Source organism: Hesperophylax consimilis, chromosome 11 (assembly GCF_061612785.1).
Source record: "Hesperophylax consimilis isolate HC1 chromosome 11, BYU_Hcon_1.0, whole genome shotgun sequence".
NCBI classification, from domain to species: Eukaryota; Metazoa; Arthropoda; class Insecta; order Trichoptera; family Limnephilidae; genus Hesperophylax; species Hesperophylax consimilis.
The window spans coordinates 24882463-24901894 of record NC_142846.1 but is presented as its reverse complement, the minus strand read 5'-3'; the positions used below and the strand labels follow the sequence as shown (position 1 = coordinate 24901894).

Genomic DNA, 19432 nt, shown 5'->3' with positions numbered 1-19432 from the left:
CGCATAACACCTCGAAAACAAATAACAAAATAGGATGTTTTATTTTCGTAGAAAGTTAAAATTGTTACTCTCATGAAGCAGCCAAGCGAAAAGCGAAGCCGGTAGGTGGGTAAATTTAAATGTGTCCTGACTTTAAAACAAAGCATTGTTTAATTTAAAAATTGTATACCTTGAAAGGTTATATTTTATGTCTTAGGTTCAGTAAGCCTGTTTACCGACATGGAAGTCAAAAAAATCATATTTTCTCTAATTCTTAGGATAGAATAAAAATTGGGGAAAAGAATTGTTATGTTAGTCGAAATCAATAAACAACTCTATAGGTAATATCTCACATATAAGTAAATAAGCAGTCACCTTTTATCACTTGTCCAATAAATATGATTTTTCTGACCTCAGAATTTAATCTTTATAAATTTATATATATATATATATATATATAATCGATAATCTCAAATTATAGTCATGACATTTTCATAGCCTTTATTGTGTCTCATCTAGGTTAGTATTTTTCATTTCCATTAAAAATAAATATTATACTTTTTACCTACTACTATTTAAGTTTAAAAAAATCAACCCGCAATATAACAAAGTTTTTTTGTAGTGTGATAATTTATCTACTTTTTTTAAAAGATGAGATAATACATCTATTTTTATTAATAGATGTAAAAATATAACTATTTTTATTTATAGATGTGATAATATAGCTATTATTACATAGATATAATATTATAATTATTTTTTAAATAAATATGATAATACATCTATTTTTATTAATAGATGTATTTCAAAAAATAATTTAAAAATGGTTTGGTTGAGTATTGAATCTTCCTCCCATGGGATTGGTGTCAACAACGCTAAACCTAAGCCAAATTTTAATTGGATAGTACCGACATTTATTTGGTATATTAACTGCTGCTATTTTTATTTTTTTAATTATGATGATATCCCATTTAAGAAAAGTGTGCACGATTGTAACAAAAAATTGATAGAATTCATTATCATCGACGAGACAATCTGCCGATTTTCGGTTCGGTCGAATGTCGGGAAGTGGGTTAGTTTCCATTTCATTAATTCATTTAATAAAAAAAAACAAAAAAGAAATTCAAATAGATGCATTGAATAATATAAGTCATTATTGCTTGCACGTATTCCACATGAAAAATAATAAACTCAGACATGCGGGTATTATATCTAGTACTAAAAAATACAATATTTAGCTTTTTGAAACACTTTAATTACAAAACCTTAAACATAACTTATCATTTTACAGGTATCTTAAGAATAGGCGTAATATCGCAAATCGTGATGAGTTTGTTTGTTTTCAAGGTGTAAATAGATCTTCCACGGGGACTGCTTCAAAGAATTTTCCAATAATATTAACGATACTTTTCGTAACCTTGACCATTATTGGTGGCGACAGATCTGTGAATATCACCTTCCAATTATCATTTACAACTCGCAAGGCGGTGTCAGCTGAAAAATAAAAAGATAAACGTACATATTTATTATTCCTTTAACATACAATAAACTTTTGGTTAATCATTCTGGTTAGAAATTTCAACAATTTCAAATACACGGATCAAGAACTGTTATGGTACAACACTCTTTGGTTAAGTTAGGCGACACATCACGATATACGCATCATGGCTTGGACTATTTCATCATATCGCTCGCCATACACAACCGTTGGGAATGTATGGCGAACGATATGCTGAAATATCTAGAAAATATAGCGCGCTTATAGCGTGGTCTGTAACTGGCTTAATCGTGCTGGTTCGAAATTTGAACAGTTTCAATAACACGTATCAAGAACTGTTATAATACAATACATTTTGTTTAATCGTTCTGGTTCGAAATTTGAACAGTTCCAATAACACGGATCAAGAACTGTTATTATACAATACACTCTGTTTGTTCTGGTTCGAAATTTGAACAGTTTCAATAACACGGATTAAGAACTGTTATAATACAATACGCTTTGGTTAATCACTCTGATTTGAAATTTGAATAATTTCAATAACACCGATGAAGAACTGTAACTATATAACACACTCTAGGTTCATCGTTGTAGTTATTAATTTGAACAATTTCAATATCACGGGTAAGAACCGTTACAATAAAATACGTACATACTTTTTTCTTCTCGTTACTACATGATTATTAATTTAATATTTTGTATTGTTTCTTTAAAAAAATGTATGTATATACAGGGTGTATCGGCACGTACCCGACAAACTTTAACCAGCTATTCCTTAGCACATTTGGAGTAAAAAATGTTACGGGCACTTTGCTGTCCGGTTCAACATTTTTTTCTAATAAAAAAATTATTATTCATATTTTCACCACATGTCACCACTGTTTTATCCTTTGTCAAAGTTTGAAAACCCATCTGGCAAATATTTTATTCGAATTCCGTTGAATAATGCACGTGTGTACCTATATTGGCGCACACTTACAATCACAACGAAATGGCACGGCACCATTCGTCTCATTTTTAACTATAATTATTTAGTGTGTACGAAAGAGCGAGGACACTTTTTGACACACTTGCTAATAACAGCTGTTGAACATGAGAAACAATGCAAATGACAGTGATGGAGTGTGGTTTAATTTTTTATTTATTTTTTGTTTTTAATGGAAAAAAAATGTAACCGGACAGCAAAGCGCCCACAAAATTTTTTACTCCAAATGTGCTGAGGAATAGCTGGTTAAAGTTTGTCGGGTACTTGCCGATGCACCCTGTATATATACATATATCATTATCATCAATTTTAAGTTGTGGAACTCACATTAATTTTAATTGTATTGTATTCAATTCGTCGGCTGGCTAAGTCCTTCATCGCAACACAAGCAAAATTTTCCGCTTTCTGTGGTGGTAGTAGGAGATTTTATAATATTGTCAGGTTATTCGTAACCCGAAAATATTTGGATTACTTAAAAAAAACCTTCAAAAGGCGAAACAGTTGTCGCGCATAATAATAACTTGCTTATAAGTGAAATAATAATACATGTGATTAATATACAATAGAATATATACAGAAAAGTTTAAATTAATGTAGGTAATATATAAAAGTATTAATTAGTAAAATATTTTTTTTTACTGCCATAAAACGTGAATGTTTTGATTCATCTGTAAGATAATTTCTGTATTTAATAGGTTATGTATAAGGTGATTTATTTTAAGGGTATTTATTATGACGTTGTTGTTCTTCTGCTGGTACTAGTATGTTTAGCTTCCTTCTTCTTTGGATGACGTTTCGGACAGCGTTACAGGGCAGATGTGTAATCTGTTAGAATGTATTACCCGTCTACCCCGATGAAAGACACTCTGTCGCTGATCCGAAACGTTGGCTACAGAAGGAGGTAGCGGAATATGGCAGAATAACCGAAAAATATACCACCATATGGCTTTTGGCCGTGAAAATCTCAAATCATGCGTAACTTTAACTTGTTTATAAATGATTGGCTAATATTGGATTGGTGAATACGTAGTATAAATATACCATTACAATTTACGCATTTTTGTTTATGGTAAATTTATTCGTGAAAGTGATAAAATGCTTATCGACTGTGTTTTGGTAAAAGCCTTCGAGGTAAATTTTTATGGAATGTTACTTTTAGACGTTTTACATAGATTTTTTGCTGATTTTTGTTGTAACACATTTAAAAAATGTGTTAAAACAAATTTTTGAAAACAAATAACCACTTTCAAATAAAACTTAATATGTTATTTAGTTTTGCGAATTTTTAAATATTCGTATGAATCATCTCATGGAAAGTTTTCATTTTGTGGCTTGAAGGGTTTATCCAGCCATAGTCGATATAGTTTATGGAGTATTTTGACATTGAATGCAGGAGAATTGAGGCATATGAGTAAAAATTTATGAAAATGTTTGTTACTGATAATAACGTATATACATACATAAACCATCACTGGTGCTCGAACATATTTTCATTGCCAGTACTTTGAACAATTTCTAGTACCAACGTACCAACTCCTCCTATTTTTGGGAGGAGTTGCGACTAAAGTTGTGGTTCAATTTGGGAGGCGGGTTTGGGTACCGCCGCCCCGGGTACCATTTTTTTTTTTGTTTTTTTTTTTTGTTTTTATTTTTTTTATTGTTTTTATTTTAGTAATTTGTACATTTAAGTTTACAAATGACTAATTAATTATTACATACAAATATACTATGTTTTTTTTTCTTGCTTGATGTGGCTCCTACACAACATCTTGAACTTTTCAATTGGGGCAGACTTAAGGTTTTCCGGCAGCGCGTTATAGTATTTCATCCCTTTATATAATATAGTATTCTGGGTATTCGCTTTGTCCTTCTTTGGTAGCCTAATTTGATTGTACGTCCTAGTTTTATGTTTGTGTATGTCCTTGTTGTATACAATTTTATTCGAAAAATATTTGGGTAGCAGGTTGTTTACAATTTTGTGTAAAAATATCATCGTGTTCAAGGTCAACATCTGTTTCACCGTTAGCCAATTTAGTTCGTTTAACATTTTATTTACTTTTGAATACCTATTTCGTCTGAGTATTGTTCTCATTGCCCTATTTTGGAGAATTTGAAATTTATTTTGCTCTCGGTCGTTACACAGGAAAAGGATAGTTGAGCAGTAATTAAAATGTGGAGCAATAATGGAGTTATAAATGGTGATTGCAGTTTTTTCGGACAGTTTTTGGCGAATTCTTCCCAAAAAAGATATTTTTTTACCAATTTTCTTTTGGGTATATTCCGCATGTTTGTTGAAGTTCAGTTTGGAATCTATTATAACTCCCAAGTATTTTATATTGGTAACATTTTCAATAATTTCACCATCAATTTTGATTTTGCTTTCACTGGATGTCTTCTTATAACCAATTACCATACATTTTGTTTTTTTTTGTATTTAATTTAAGCTTATTTATTTTTAGCCATGTTGATACATTATCTAGTTCATTATTTAAAATATGTATTAGTTCTTCATAGTTTTCTCCAATTATATATATAAGTGTATCATCGGCAAATAGTCGTACTTTGCATTTTGAAAATATTTTCACCATGTCATTAATATAGAGTATGAACAATAGAGGTCCAAGGACTGATCCCTGTGGTACTCCTAATTTATTTTCCATTGGTTTTGAAAATTGATTATTAATTTTTGTTACCTGTATTCGGTCTTTCAAATACTCTTTTATTAATTTAATGGCTAGAGTTGAGAAACCAATTTCTTTAAGCTTTCTTATCAATATTTCTCGATCTATGGTTTCGAATGCCCTTTGAAAATCCAAGAATATTGCTAAGATAAATTTATTACTATTCATTCCTTCTTTCCATTCTTCAACGATTACATTTAACGCTGTTTCACAAGAATTATTACATCTGAATCCCGATTGTTCTTGGTATAAAATATTGTGTTCATCTAAGTATTGCAATATTTGTTCTTTTATTATCACTTCAAGTATCTGTTCATATTTCGGTAAGGTGTTTATTGGTCGAAATTCTTCACATTTTCTGGTATTTTTAACCTTTGGGACCGGTATAATGGTAGACAGTTTCCATGACTGTGGAAATTTTCCCTCTTCAATTGTCTGATTAATAATATTTAATAGAGTAGATCCAATTACTGGAAAAGCATCTTTTATCAGACTAATAGTTAATCCATCTGAACTATTTTTTGATTTAATTTTGTTTAAAATGTTAAATAAATATTCTGCAGTTATTTTTCTGAAGACCAATAATTCTTTGTTTGAGTTGTTATTATCATTTGTGGGGTTGAAAACAATGTTGGGTATTAATTTGTTAATTTGAGTGATGCTTTCTATAAAATATTTATTAAAGCTATTAGCCATGTTTTCTTCGTTTATATCTTTTGGGAAGTTAACTATTTTTATGTCGTTTTTGTTATCGCCATGTACTAATTCTTTAATGCTTTTCCAAATTTTTTTGGGATCCCCTTCTTCCGAGTTTATTTTATTTTTTATGTACTCATTATGCGTTCTTTTTATGTCTTTAGAGTATTTATTTCTCATTTTTTTGTAGTTATTCCAATCCATAGTACTATTAGTAAGGAGTGCTCTCTTGTAAAATGTATCTCTATCGTGCTGCATTGTGCGTAGTTCTTTTGTGAACCATTTATTATTGTTTCCTTTACTTATCTTCTGTTCTGGAACTACTTCATCAATGGATTTTTTAATGTTTAATATCATCTGGTCAGCTTTTTTGTTATATTCCATTTGATTTATTTCATTCCAATCAATAGTCTCTAAGGTCTGAATGAAGAGTTCTTTATTGTATCTTTTGTAATTTTTAAATGTTATTACTTGTGTTTCTTTAATGGAGTTGTAGTTTTCTCTGTCATTTAATAGAATTTGAATCATATTATGGTCGGTAATTTTAGGTTTATCTAATACATTAACACATAGGTTAAATTTATTTGAGATAACCATTTGTTGGATAACCAACAAAACAATAGGCCACCCCGAGTGGTTCGCTACGTTTGGTGATTTAGCAGGGGTGCCCGGGGTCATCGGGGGAGGTGTGTTCAGGATGGCCTGGCGTGCCAGATCGTGAGAGGCTGATTTGGGGAGACCCTTTGACCTCTCGAACTAGTCTCTCGACCTATCGCCTTGTTCCACAGTGAGAGGGTTATACTCATATGTCCGTCACTCCTGGATACACTGATCCCTAGAATCCTACCCAACCCTCATCCTTCAATCCTCCCAGAACTTCCTCTCCCTCCTTTCCTTTAAACAGACCCTTCAGATTGCATCCCAAAAGATGACGTAGGGCCTGGGGGAAATTATTTTACTCAAAGCCTCCTGTGTGAGGTTAATACAAAAAAAAATATATAAAAAAAACCACCTGGGACCAGTGAGTATATGGCATTCCCAGTTTAGGTGTATTGCTAGAATTAATGTTCGGATCTGGTCACCAAATATGGCTAACGTAATTTCAAGCAATGTTTCGATTCTGATTCATGATTTTTCACCAGGGCAATACTGAACTCATCTACCACTCTGGAACTTGCCGCAAAAATACAATATAAAATATTTTAAATGAATACATTATGCAATAACCCAAATTAATCATCACGCATCCATGGAGGCCGTCAGTCTAATTAAATTGAAAAATATAAAATGAGTGGTTACCAAGTCGTTTATTTCCATTGAACAGGTTGCTGAATTGGAACTGAGCCTTTTCAGGATTGTAGGTAACTTTGTGTTTTAATATTTTCCAATGTTCCTTCCCATCCAGTCCAGAGTAAGTGTCGTAGTCAAGTTTGAAAACGTAGTTCAAATTAGCTGCAAAATAAATATTTCAACAATCGTGCTTTATAAACCTTTTTATATAATATGCCAAACTGTTAAAACTACACTGTATAATAATTTCTAAAAGAATTCAGTTGATTCCAAAGACGTTCTGAAATGAAATGATGAATGGAAATATCTTATAAACGGGTTAAAACGGTTAAAAACGGGATTGCAAGCCTTTAACGAATGAATTGATAGGTTTCTTGATAAGCTTTTGGTAAAATACGAATGTATTATCACAGTGTCGGAACGCGTGTTCATAAAAATCCTAAAATATTTCGTCATTACATATTTTAAGGCAAATGCAGGTGCTGAATACGGATTCCGAAGTATTAGGAACTTACTAAAATCTTATCAGGGGAAACGCCCTGCAATCCCGTCCTCGGTATGCTCTTAGCACATATTGAATAGAGAGCCCATAAACATTTTCATTTTTGAAATATTGTCTATAATAAGTAAGGATTGTATTTATGTTAAGTTTTCATAAAAAAGATTCTCACTGAACACTATTTTGGAATCTCCATCTCCTCTGACAGGAATAATCAGAATTTGTCCATCGACATTATATTTCCCGTTGAAGGAACCATTCTTAGTGTAGTTAAGGAATATTCTTTTCTTTACCGTGTCTATTCTGAAAATTTTAACAAATAAAATTAATATTTATGCACATCACGCACTGACAAGACAACAGTCAATAAGATTTATGAACACCACACACGAACAAGGGGTCAAACAAAAACATTAACGAAATGCCACAATTACCACGCATCAACAAAACACTACACACAAACAAGACACTATTCAATAATATAACATAATATTATATTAATACATTAATAACCAAGAAGAGTCCACAACACATCACGAGACACAACAAAATAACAAAACATCACAACCAATAAGACAACACGCATGAACAAGATATCACGTACAAAAAAGTCACCACAAAGCAAGATATCATAAGCAAAACACAAACATGACATCACATACCAAAAAACAAATACAGAACATACAAACAAGACACCACACACCAACAAGAAACAAAGCAAGAAGTTGCATACGAAACACAAACGAGACATCACACAACAAAAAACAAAGTAATCCTAATTGACTTACTTTAATGCATTGATCTTGCAAGTCTGCAGCCCAATAATGCTAGCGTTCTTAAACTTCACTTTAAGGGATGGTTGATCGACTGTGATGTCCCCAATCAACAGAGGGTCGATCCCCGGGACGCCTAGTTCTGGGAGACCCTTGCCCATGTATTGGAGGGCCTCTTGCGCGGTGTTCCTGAGACAAGTGCCCAGTTCGCGGTCAGAGAGACTGCATGGTTGAACGGAAAAAGCTGAAAGTAGGGTCAAAACTTTAATTTTTGCAAATGCTTTGTATACATGTCTCTTTAACTTCCTCGTACTTTCTAAATCTTCCTTCTTAATATTTGAGTTATACACATTTCAATGAGAAAAGTCGTGTCCAATGTTGATTTATATTTTTTTAACTAACTTAATATTTTACACAATGTAATAATAATTAAGAAACTTTTTATCTGTTATGTACTTTGCTCACTTTGGTTTACATATATGTCGCATTACTTTTAGTATCCTGTTGATTTATAACAATAATTATTACTATCAAGATTTCGACTCAATAAAACTGTCATAAAAATTGTCACAGTAATATTATAATATGGATACCTATTATTTAAATTGCAAATTATTATCACCTTTATCCTGTTTGATCATACGAATAGTTTATTTTATTTTATTTATTTACTTAGTAAAAGATTATACATTATTTAAGAAGTGTTTTGACTGCCCAACTAGTAGGATTCCCGTTTTAGGACAGTCAAATTAGGATGAGTATTAACATTTTGATAAGTTGTTTGATAAGTATAGTATTAAAATAATAATTAAATAATAGGTATATGTACTTTTAACTGGTGCCTAAGCCTGCTAACATATTTTGTATAAATATGAATAACAAAGAGAAGAAATAGAATAAAATAAAATATCCAATTAAACTTACTATTAACTGCTGCTTTGGTAGCATTCTAATTTAAAAGTACTAGGTAGGTACATATATACACATAATGATAAAGATTAGAACATAAAGGTATCTTTTACATGGTTTATTTTTTGTTGGAGTTTTTGTTGTTGTTTTTGGTTTGTGTTTGATTTCATTTTTTGTGTAGTAAAAGTTCACTCTCCTTTCTACCTAATTAATGAAACCAATTAGTGGTCAATTTATGAAGAATAGTTGTGTTTTCCTTTTTCCAAGCATCAGGCATGAAGTTGAATAGTTTTGTATATATCTGTGGTAGTACAGTAGAAAAACGACGTTTTAACATTTTTTAAATCAGTAAAACGAGATCTATCTGTGGAAATATTCAGAATTTATTTAAGAGTCTTATTTGAGTGGATAAAATATTCAAAATTCATTAGAAAAGTTTGTGTCAATTATGCTTTGAGGAAAACTTAGACTGTACTTACTAAGCGTGTAACAGCAGTCGAGAAATTTCCAGAACTACATTTTGACAAAAACTTTGACAACGATTTTGAAATTATTTTTTGATTTTTTTTTTATATATCTGCTACCTCAATATGTAGATCTATTTAAATTACAATTGTAACCTTTTTTCTGTCTGATTATACGATTATCTATGTATATTTAAAGAGATTAATGAAGAAAAAAACATTAAAAACGACATAGAAAACTAATGAAACAGAAATGAATAACTTTAATCCGCCTCAGCAAAGGTCACTCTAGTGAGGAGAACAAAGTAATACAATTAATTGTGCATATATTTAATATCGTATTTTGTATGTACAATGTTTAAATAGTCACTATAATAAAATAAATATCTCGCCTCACTAGAAGATTTCTGTTCTGAGGCGTTTAAGGCGATGCCATACGCAGTAATGCAAAATCATGTGTTTTAGGTTTGAAAATTTGGTCGCCTAGAAATGTTTCAGATGCTTTAATTAAATACTGCGAGTAGAATACATCTTGACCTTTGAAATAATCGAGTATTTTTTAGATAAGTCTTTTTATAAGCCCAGAAAAAAATAATGTATAGACCTATGAAAACTACTTTAAAGTTCAAAATCTCCTAATTACGAACCCATTTTCGGTTATGATTTTATTGTATAGTGTGTCAAATTAAGTTATTTATAAAATGATCGGAAAAAAATTAAATATTTATGCCTGAACATCCACAAAATAAAATAAAAGGCACTTTTTGGCAATGTTTTTTTCTTGCATAAATCAAAACAGGCGGATAGTGTTAAACGGGAATTTAAACCTTATTGCCATCTACGTAAGGGTTGTTATTGATAGCTGCTCAATTTAAAATATTACACGACGTAGTGCATCGCCTTAATACGTTGAAGACGTAGTAGATATATTTATTTTCACGTGGCCGTGAAAAAGGAAATGGATGTTTGGAACTTAGAGCAATGAGTTGCAGAAACAAAGTAAAATGTGAAATGATGCTAATATGTGAGAGATAAAGACAGAGAAGTAGTTAATTGTGAATAAGTTCTACCGTAGAAAACAAAAGCCGCGAAGTGAAAACATGCGACAATATTACATAATGCGGTAGACACGGGTAAACGTCGTAACATAAAATATGTCATTAGAAATAAACACATCATATCGATGAAATTAGGAAAAGAAAGCAGGCATTTCTAAAGTTGCTGCAGTAACCATAATATACTAGAAAGATTATAGTTGCATAATTATTGCATTAGTTACGTTTCTATATAACACTAAACTTCTTAGCAATGTAAAATAATATATTTGATAATAATGGTTATGTATACCATGTAATAGTTCATAACAACATACCCACTGTTAATTATATTCTTCTATAGTAATTGTGTATTTTTAGTACTAATGTCACAGGACATTCAAATTTTATTTAGGTAAGAATTTAACACCTGCATGTAAGCCAGTGGTTCCCAATTAGTGATTCGCGTACCCCCAGGGGTACGTGAGATTGCTTGAAAGGGTATCTTTGCGAAAGTGAATTTTCGGTCATGACAAAATTAAAAACTAGACATATCACCGAATTCAAGTCGAAGTTGACTTAACCCTTCAAGCATACTAACCGTTATACACGGTGTCCGGAAACTCGTAGTACAAGCGGGAAACTGGAGAATCTACACCACATGGGGAACCCAAATAAACATCAAGTTTTTTGATTTGAGCATTTTCACAAAAAAAACCCCAAAAAAAATATTTTTCGGCTATTTTAGGGTTAAAGTTTTTTCTGGTGTTTAGGGTTGAACAACAGATGTTTTAACCCTGCAGAGCAGAAATATTTTATGATTACACCGGATTAAATGAAGGGTGATTTCAAAATAATGCTTCAAATCCGAGTTTCTTCATTTGTTTTACTTTCAAATAGTTTTGATTAGTTGGGTACTTTGATCTTCAGTAATAACTTATAAGAATTTGATTAAAAAAAAAAAAAATCAACTTCTAACTCGATTTACTCGATAACGAAAGCTCAAATAAAAAAAAAATATACTAAAAAATCGACTCCAAATGTGATGTAGATTCACCAGTTTCCCGCTTGTACTACGAGTTTCCGGACACCCTGTATTTCGGAAAGTCAGATAATTTGTGTGTATTACCGCTTCTAAAAAGAATCATATTTCTGAACGTATCCAAAAATTAAAATCGGTTTTATAATTGATAAATTACGCTTTCAAATTAATTAATTATAAATAAATTTAAAAAAAAACACTATGTATTAAAATAATACATAAAAAAGTTTTAAAATGGCGTTTCTTCGTCTGACCTAAAAAACACTTATTTACCGTGTGTTTTATAAACATTACTGCCATCTCACCTTTTTGTTGTTTTACATAAAAATAATTTTAATAATGTTTTCTCAAATTACGGTCAGAACCTTTGGTTTCATAGAGGTGTACATTTGAATTATGTTGTGATTAACTTTTAAATTTGAATATAAAGCTTGGTGTTTTCTCTTTCTAACACCGTTTAGTTCATATTTCTAACTATGTCAGTATGGGAGACATAATTTTTATGAGACTATACAAGCTCTTCAGAAACGTGAACGCATTTACTATACGGATAATACCTGTTTGTTCCTGAAACCGAACAAATTAGCGCCAGGAGTTAATACTAAAAAGCAACAATATTTTTCAGAGCTGTGCAAAGAGATAAGTGCACTTTTGTCTGGTTTTCATTATTATTAGAGTTGTTATATCATAAACAAGGATTTAAATAAATGTCGAAAAACTAATTTCATATTTTATTTATTTATTTGAGTATTCAGGAAAAAATAATCGGGAACCACTGATCTAAGCCAATGAACGATGAATTTATGTAAATATTTTGATTTGAACATTATATGTAATTTTAATTAAAATTTTATTTATAAAATATTAATTATTTTATTTCAATAATACCATTTCACGGTAAAATAAGCTTGAAAGCAATGATACGAACGAGTTTTTAAGAAATTATTTCAAGGTTATGTCATTTCGTTTATATTACGTAAGCGTTCGTCCAAAGGCAGTTTTATTATCCTATTTATATTATTTATGGCGAGTTTTTATTACGAAAACGGCTTAAATGTGTCATTAACTCGTCTTGTGGGTTGTAGATTATGTCAATAAAGCAAAAAAAATAATTTTTACTTATTAGAATTCCTGTAATAATTGAGGTAAGTTAAGAAGACAAAAAAACAGAAATAGCTTCAACTCATTGAACAGATAATAATTAGGAGTATGTCATATTGTAACGATTTGAAAGGAAACAAATATTCTAGTTAATAAATATTTGATAAGTTTCACACCAAAAGGTTAAAATCCGCCTTACTTCTGGTGTACCGGACGTACCTCCACCGACTTAGATTAATTTGCATAAATCTGAATTTACGCAGAGGCAGTTCCTTTACAAACTCACCTCTGCGCATATTCGAATTTATGCAACAAATTCTCTCTATAAAATCTGTAATCTTATCTGTTGATTAATAAATAAAACCACGGGGTCAAGCAGTCATCATTATAGACAAAAAAACAAAGGCTTGACCCCCCAACACCCTCTTATAAATTAAATACCTATCATCTGTACAAAACATGGAAGATTTGCATGAAATTTGAAATTGTGCAGACGCGGTTACCTTTACAAAACTTGCCGTTTGCACAAAATTGAATATTGTGCAAATCTTCTCTTTTAAATACCAACTCCCTTTAATTAAATTTGCATGAAAATTTGAAATTGTGCAAACGCAGTTTCCTTTACAAAACTTGCCGTTTGCACAAAATTGAATATTGTGCAAAGCTTCCCCTTTAAATATATGTTTTCTCTCTTTAATATGTAAATTTGCACAAATTAAATATTGTGCAAAGCTGCCTTGTAAAATATATTTTCTCTCTGTAATATGTGCAAACTCACAAAATGTATCTGAATAAAAATGACCCGGGCAAAGTGGATTGGAGAAACAGTCAGGGACCTAGTCAAAATCATCCCCTTCCAAGTTACGCAACAACGGCGCTCTCTCCTGTGACAAATTCCGGGAACCCAAAAATAATTCTCGGAATTTGTCGCTAACAAAGGGAGAGCTAGGCCCGTTGGTCCTTTAAAAGGCGGACAACTTGTGCAATTCGGCAGAGAGCCAGCAACGATCGGACCATCAACATCTCTCCTGGACTGCCCCTGACTGCCTTCTTCAAGCCTCTCCTGCCCTGGACCTTCACTGCAACCTGGCCTTCTTCTTTCACCCGGCTCCCTGGTGCTCATCAAGAAGAAAACATTTTCACAATAGTCGAAGCGTCCCTAGTCAGGGCGCAGGTTCCCCCCTACCTTCCTTCCCCCTGCCTTATACCTTTCTCCCACATTTTCCCCATTTCTCCCTTTTCCCTATATTTTTCCCCACTTTTCCCACATTTTTCCCCAATTTTCCCTATCCTAATTTTTCCCCATTTTTAACCACATTTTTCCCCATTTTTCCTTTTCCCCATATTTTTCCCCATTTTTTCCATTTTTTCAACATTCTCCCTACTTTTTCCCGACCTTCCCTTCCAAGGCGTCGAAGCGGCCAGCCGGCCACTCCCGCTATATCGTCTGTGCGGCCGGCGACTACAGTGCCGTCCCGTACATCTGGCACACAACAACCCCCACAGTTTATCTCATCAGTTCTTCAGCTCCAGAAGTAAAACTGCAACACTTAATAAATTAAATTTTACCCTGTAACTTCATAACTATCACGACATCATCAGCAGAAGTAAAACTGCAACACTTGCTAGATCAAATGTTACCCCGTGACTTCATAACGATCACGACATAACCAGCAGAAGTAAAACTGCAACATTTGCTAGATCAAATGTTACCCCGTGACTTCATAACGATCACGACATAACCAGCAGAAGTAAAACTGCAACACTTGCTAGATCAAATGTTACCCCGTGACTTCATAACGAACATGAAATCATCAGCAGAAGTTAAACTGCAACACTTGCTAGATCAAATTTTACCACGTGACTTCGAGAGTCGAGAATTACCTTGCCGGCGGAACGCACGTATTACGCCGCGCGCCGTTTGTTTTGAGTATTTATTCGGGATACTATTACTTTGCCAAAAAATGAGCGATCTAAGTGTATTTATGAATCAGTTTCAAGTGCTCACTAATATAGTAAAAGTGTTGAGCACCAAAGTAGACAGCTTAACAGCTGACGTTAAAGAATTTAAGTCAATACTACTAGTCGGTAGTAAGTCAAATATTAATCAAAGTACCTGCGTAACGAAGCACGGTAACGAGAAGCCGATTCCCGAAATTCAGTGCGACCCACCTCCCCGCGCCCGCGCTGTGCCTCGTGCCATAAGTACTACTACTACTGAAACAATTGTGACTGCAGCTATTACTAACACTATTATGGCACCTATTGCGTGTACAACTCCTGCGACGGCCGGCTTGCCCCTGCCCCCCTTCCCGCCGCGCCTCATGCAGCCCGCTCCTGTTTCGCAATGCGAATTACCGCGAGCGAGAGTTACTCGATCGCAGGCAAAGGAATCGAAGGCCAAGCCCGATGTTGCACAGATACCAGATACTGTCAAAGGTACTAAGGCCAAACCTTTCCCTTTGCCATCAACATCATCTGTCCAACCACAATTTGAGGTGCAGCAAAAACTGGTACTTCAATCATCACCATCACCATCGGCCGTACCCGCTGACCCATTGGAATCGTCTCCTGCGGCCGAACCCGTCGAACCCGTCGCTCCTGCCACGACTGATAGCTCTACCGATATTACGACTCCCAACATATTACAACCTAAAGGGCTATCTGATCAATGGACAAAAGTGGCACGCAAACGGCGTGTCACCGTACGGGGTAATCAAAAGAGTGAAAAGGAGCCATCAGTATTGAACTTCTTTCACTGTTATCCCTTCCATCCTGATACTTCTTGCGATGATATGTCGCATTACCTAACGTCACTATATGGCGCAGCTTCATATAAGGTCGTAAAACTTAAAACTCGGGGTGAATACTCCTCATTTAAGATTGGCGTGCCTCAGACGGCTGTTGCCGAAGTTTTGAAAGCAAAACACTGGCCGCGCCGCACATTCATCAAGGAATGGGAAATAAGGCTGACGGCGCCTCGTCTTCCAGCAGTTGCGGTCGGCAACATCTCGTCTCCACGTTGACGAGATCTTTCACCGCTGCCTGAAATTTTTTTTTTTTTTTATGAAATTCCACGTTTGTTGAAATTTCTTTTTTTTATGTATAAATACTTTAAAACAATCTTTTGTAAAAAGTTTATATAACCTAATTTCTTATATGCATTAAACCCTAATTTGTAATTGTGTAAGAAATAAATATTAAATAAATATTATTATTATTATTATTATTATTATTATAACGATCACGACATAACCAGCAGAAGTAAAACTGCAACACTTGCTAGATCAAATTTTACCACGTGACTTCACAACGATGACGACATAACCAGCAGAAGTAAAACTGCAACACTTGCTAGATCAAATGTTACCCCGTGACTTCATAACGAACATGACATCATCAGCAGAAGTAAAACTGCAACACTTGCTAGATCAAATGTTACCCCGTGACTTCATAACGATCACGACATAACCAGCAGAAGTAAAACTGCAACACTTGCTAGATCAAATGTTACCCCGTGACTTCATAACCATCACGTTTTAACCAGCAGAAGTAAAACTGCAACACTTGCTAGATCAAATGTTACCCCGTGACTTCATAACGATCACGACATAACCAGCAGAAGTAAAACTGCAACACTTGCTAGATCAAATGTTACCCCGTGACTTCATAACGATCACGATATAACCAGCAGAAGTAAAACTGCAACACTTGCTAGATCAAATGTTACCCAGTGACTTCACAACGATCACGACATCACCAGCAGAAGTAAAACTGCAACAGTGGTTATTAAATTATGGTTATAATATTATATTATGTTATTAACAGTTACGACGTTTCGTGTATAAATACGCCACTCTAGGTAGATACTAAAACAACCCCCTTCAAGACGATGGTTCTGGGTTCAAGTCCTAGATGTGACCTATCTTTTTCATATTTTTTTGTGTCAAATTTTCGATTAAGAACCGCTAGTATTGTCTTCAATAATTAAATATTACAATTTGAGGTCACACTCAAAACTTATTCGAAAATAAAAAAATTAAATTGAAATAGAGTTTAAGGAAATAAACTTCATAACGATGCACTAAGAATATATTATTTTCTGTAGAAAAGTATGTAATTTACACAGTAATAACACTCAAAGCTCACAATATTTATTCTAGTTAGTTGTCGAACATTCTATATTTCGTTTCTGATTCAGCTGATCTTTGGCTTGATTGTTCGGTAGTACTTCTAAATCTCCTCTTATTCATCTCTCTAACCTCACAACATAACCCAATAACTGGCAGAGTCATAGTTCCATTGGCTTTGGGCAGTTGGAACTCTTGTGTAATGTTCACACAAAAGTCTACTGAAAAGGGCTAAATTGTAAATCATCCTTTCTACATTGATTTTTAACCGACTTTCATTTTTTAATTGTGAATTAAATATGGGTAAAATATTTTATTTTTAGTAAATTATTTTATTTATTACATTACATAGATATATTAAGATAGCAAATATCATAATATGATGCAAATAATATAGCTCATTATATTTACTAATAAATAAATATTTTGAATATTTATCACAACAAAAATATTTAAAATGTGCCTTTTATGTCTTATCGGGTTGATATTAGTCCTTATCTAGGCAGATTGCTTATTCTAAAGAACCAAATGCTCCAGTTTTGCGTGATTAATTATTCTGAAATTGTTGTTTTTTCTTCAATCTATCTACTAAATTATTTATTAACAGGTATGCATATTTTTAAGTGACATAATTTAACAATTTTTCAGACTCCACTCAACTAAATCCAATTAACCTTTTGGTTATAAGTTTAAAGAAAGTTTATCTCGATAAACACGTATCCAGGTTACTTATTTAACCATTGCCCGTCATCAGGTTATTTATACCTCAGCTAACCTTCAATCATTAAACATCATTAATACAATTATTACAACCGGTTAAGTGATACAAATCATTAACTAAACTAACGTTATTCGTCAACATGGATACCTTCATAGTCGGGTAAAATGTAAAATAATACATCTACTCGTATATATTGCCAACAATAATACATTAATTATAACAAAAAAATATATCAAATTGTGTCTTTCTGGGTCATACCGTTTTACCTACACTTTTGGCATGTATTTTTTCTCGGAAGTTTTTTTTCAATTTATGTAGGTATTTCAGGCTCATAATTATTACTTAAAATTAATTTGTTATCATTTGTGCTATGCATAAAACTCCTTGTCTCGTAAACATAAGTTTATCATTAAAAAAGCAGTTGGCAACATTTATGAAATCTGAACAATTTTAGTTTTGTTTTATAATAGGTGAATTGAAACTCATAATTAACACGAAATAATTACCATATTTTTTTTATTCAATCTAGACCAGTTCGATATAGAATTTCTTCCTGTAAGATAAAATTTAAAAAATATATCACAAAAAAAGGTTTATTAGTAACTTACGTAATTTTTTGGCATCTCCAAAAGTCACTACTGCGCACAACGTTAATCCAAAAATAACAGACAATTTCACTCTCACTGACATTTTGAAGCCGGCTACTTGTTCCACTGACGCGACTAAAATTGTGTACATTTCGACTGTCGACGGTTTATATGCCAAAAAGAAAACCAAATATTCTTGCTGCTTGCTTAATGTTGATAGTTCGGGGATTTGACGGAAAACAAGTTTCGAGTAAACAAAACTAAACCGAGGGAATGTTGCTGACAATAAATAGAATTTAAAATTCGATTTGAACATGACAAAATAATAATACGGTGAAAATAAAATGTACTGATTTTTTCTTAACAAAATCAACATTAAATTTTTAAAACTGTAGTTCTGTGAACACTACACCTCTAATTTTCTCTTATTTAAGTAATCAAAACCATTTTTTTTTCTGAAATCATAAGATTTGCAAGTAGGTGCAAACGGCTTTGACGGCCGGCGTGGTCTAGTGGTATACGCTTTTGACTACAGATCCGAAGGTCGCGGGTTCGAACCCGGCGTGCGCAAATAAATTTTATTTGATTTATTTGTGTTATTTCACAATTAATTAATTTAAAATAATATATAGTATATTTGCGGCACGTTCCAGAGTGGAAGATACTCTCAGTATCGCCCTGGTGTAAGACCACCATTCAGAATTGAAACGTTGCTTGAAATGGCTTTAGCCGTGTTTGGTGACCAGATCTGAATAGCCAGGTACTTCCCCACCTTCCTCTTCCCCATCTCCCTCCCCTCCCCAATACCCTCAGCCTCACAACATACCCCAATTGGGGATGCCATAGTCTCACTGGCTCCAGACGGGAGCAAGTTGGGACTCTTGTGCGGTAATACTGTAAAAAAAAAAAAAAAAGGTACTTAAGTATCTACCTACTAAATTATAAACCGTACATATTTCATCTTACATATATTTCATCTTAAAAATAATCAATGTAAATATTGTTTATTTCAATTCTTTTATATATCGAGACACAAATAGACA

General features: G+C 33.0%; 1 protein-coding gene across 1 annotated transcript; it reads right to left on the bottom strand.

Moving 5' to 3' along the window:
* Positions 1-1219: 1219 nt before the first annotated feature.
* On the bottom strand, positions 1220-18515 carry LOC149419956 (protein takeout-like). The gene is made up of 5 exons (XM_089637110.1): positions 18411-18515; positions 8417-8645; positions 7801-7931; positions 7139-7291; positions 1220-1473 (listed from the first exon to the last, which is right to left on the bottom strand). The coding sequence occupies exons 1-5, from the start codon at positions 18490-18492 to the stop codon at positions 1322-1324; spliced, it is 747 nt and encodes a 248-aa protein (XP_089493236.1). The 5' UTR covers positions 18493-18515; the 3' UTR covers positions 1220-1321.
* Positions 18516-19432: the final 917 nt, after the last annotated feature.

Bases quoted from the DNA above. Each gene is read 5' to 3' on its own strand.
- LOC149419956 (XM_089637110.1), bottom strand. From the start codon at position 18,492: ATGTCAGTGAGAGTGAAATTGTCTGTTATTTTTGGATTAACGTTGTGC. The intron at 7,932-8,416 runs GTAAGTCAATTA...TAAAATTTTCAG, and splicing joins TGCAAGATCAATGCATTAAA to AATAGACACGGTAAAGAAAA. The intron at 7,292-7,800 runs GTGAGAATCTTT...TTTATTTTGCAG, and splicing joins AGATTCCAAAATAGTGTTCA to CTAATTTGAACTACGTTTTC.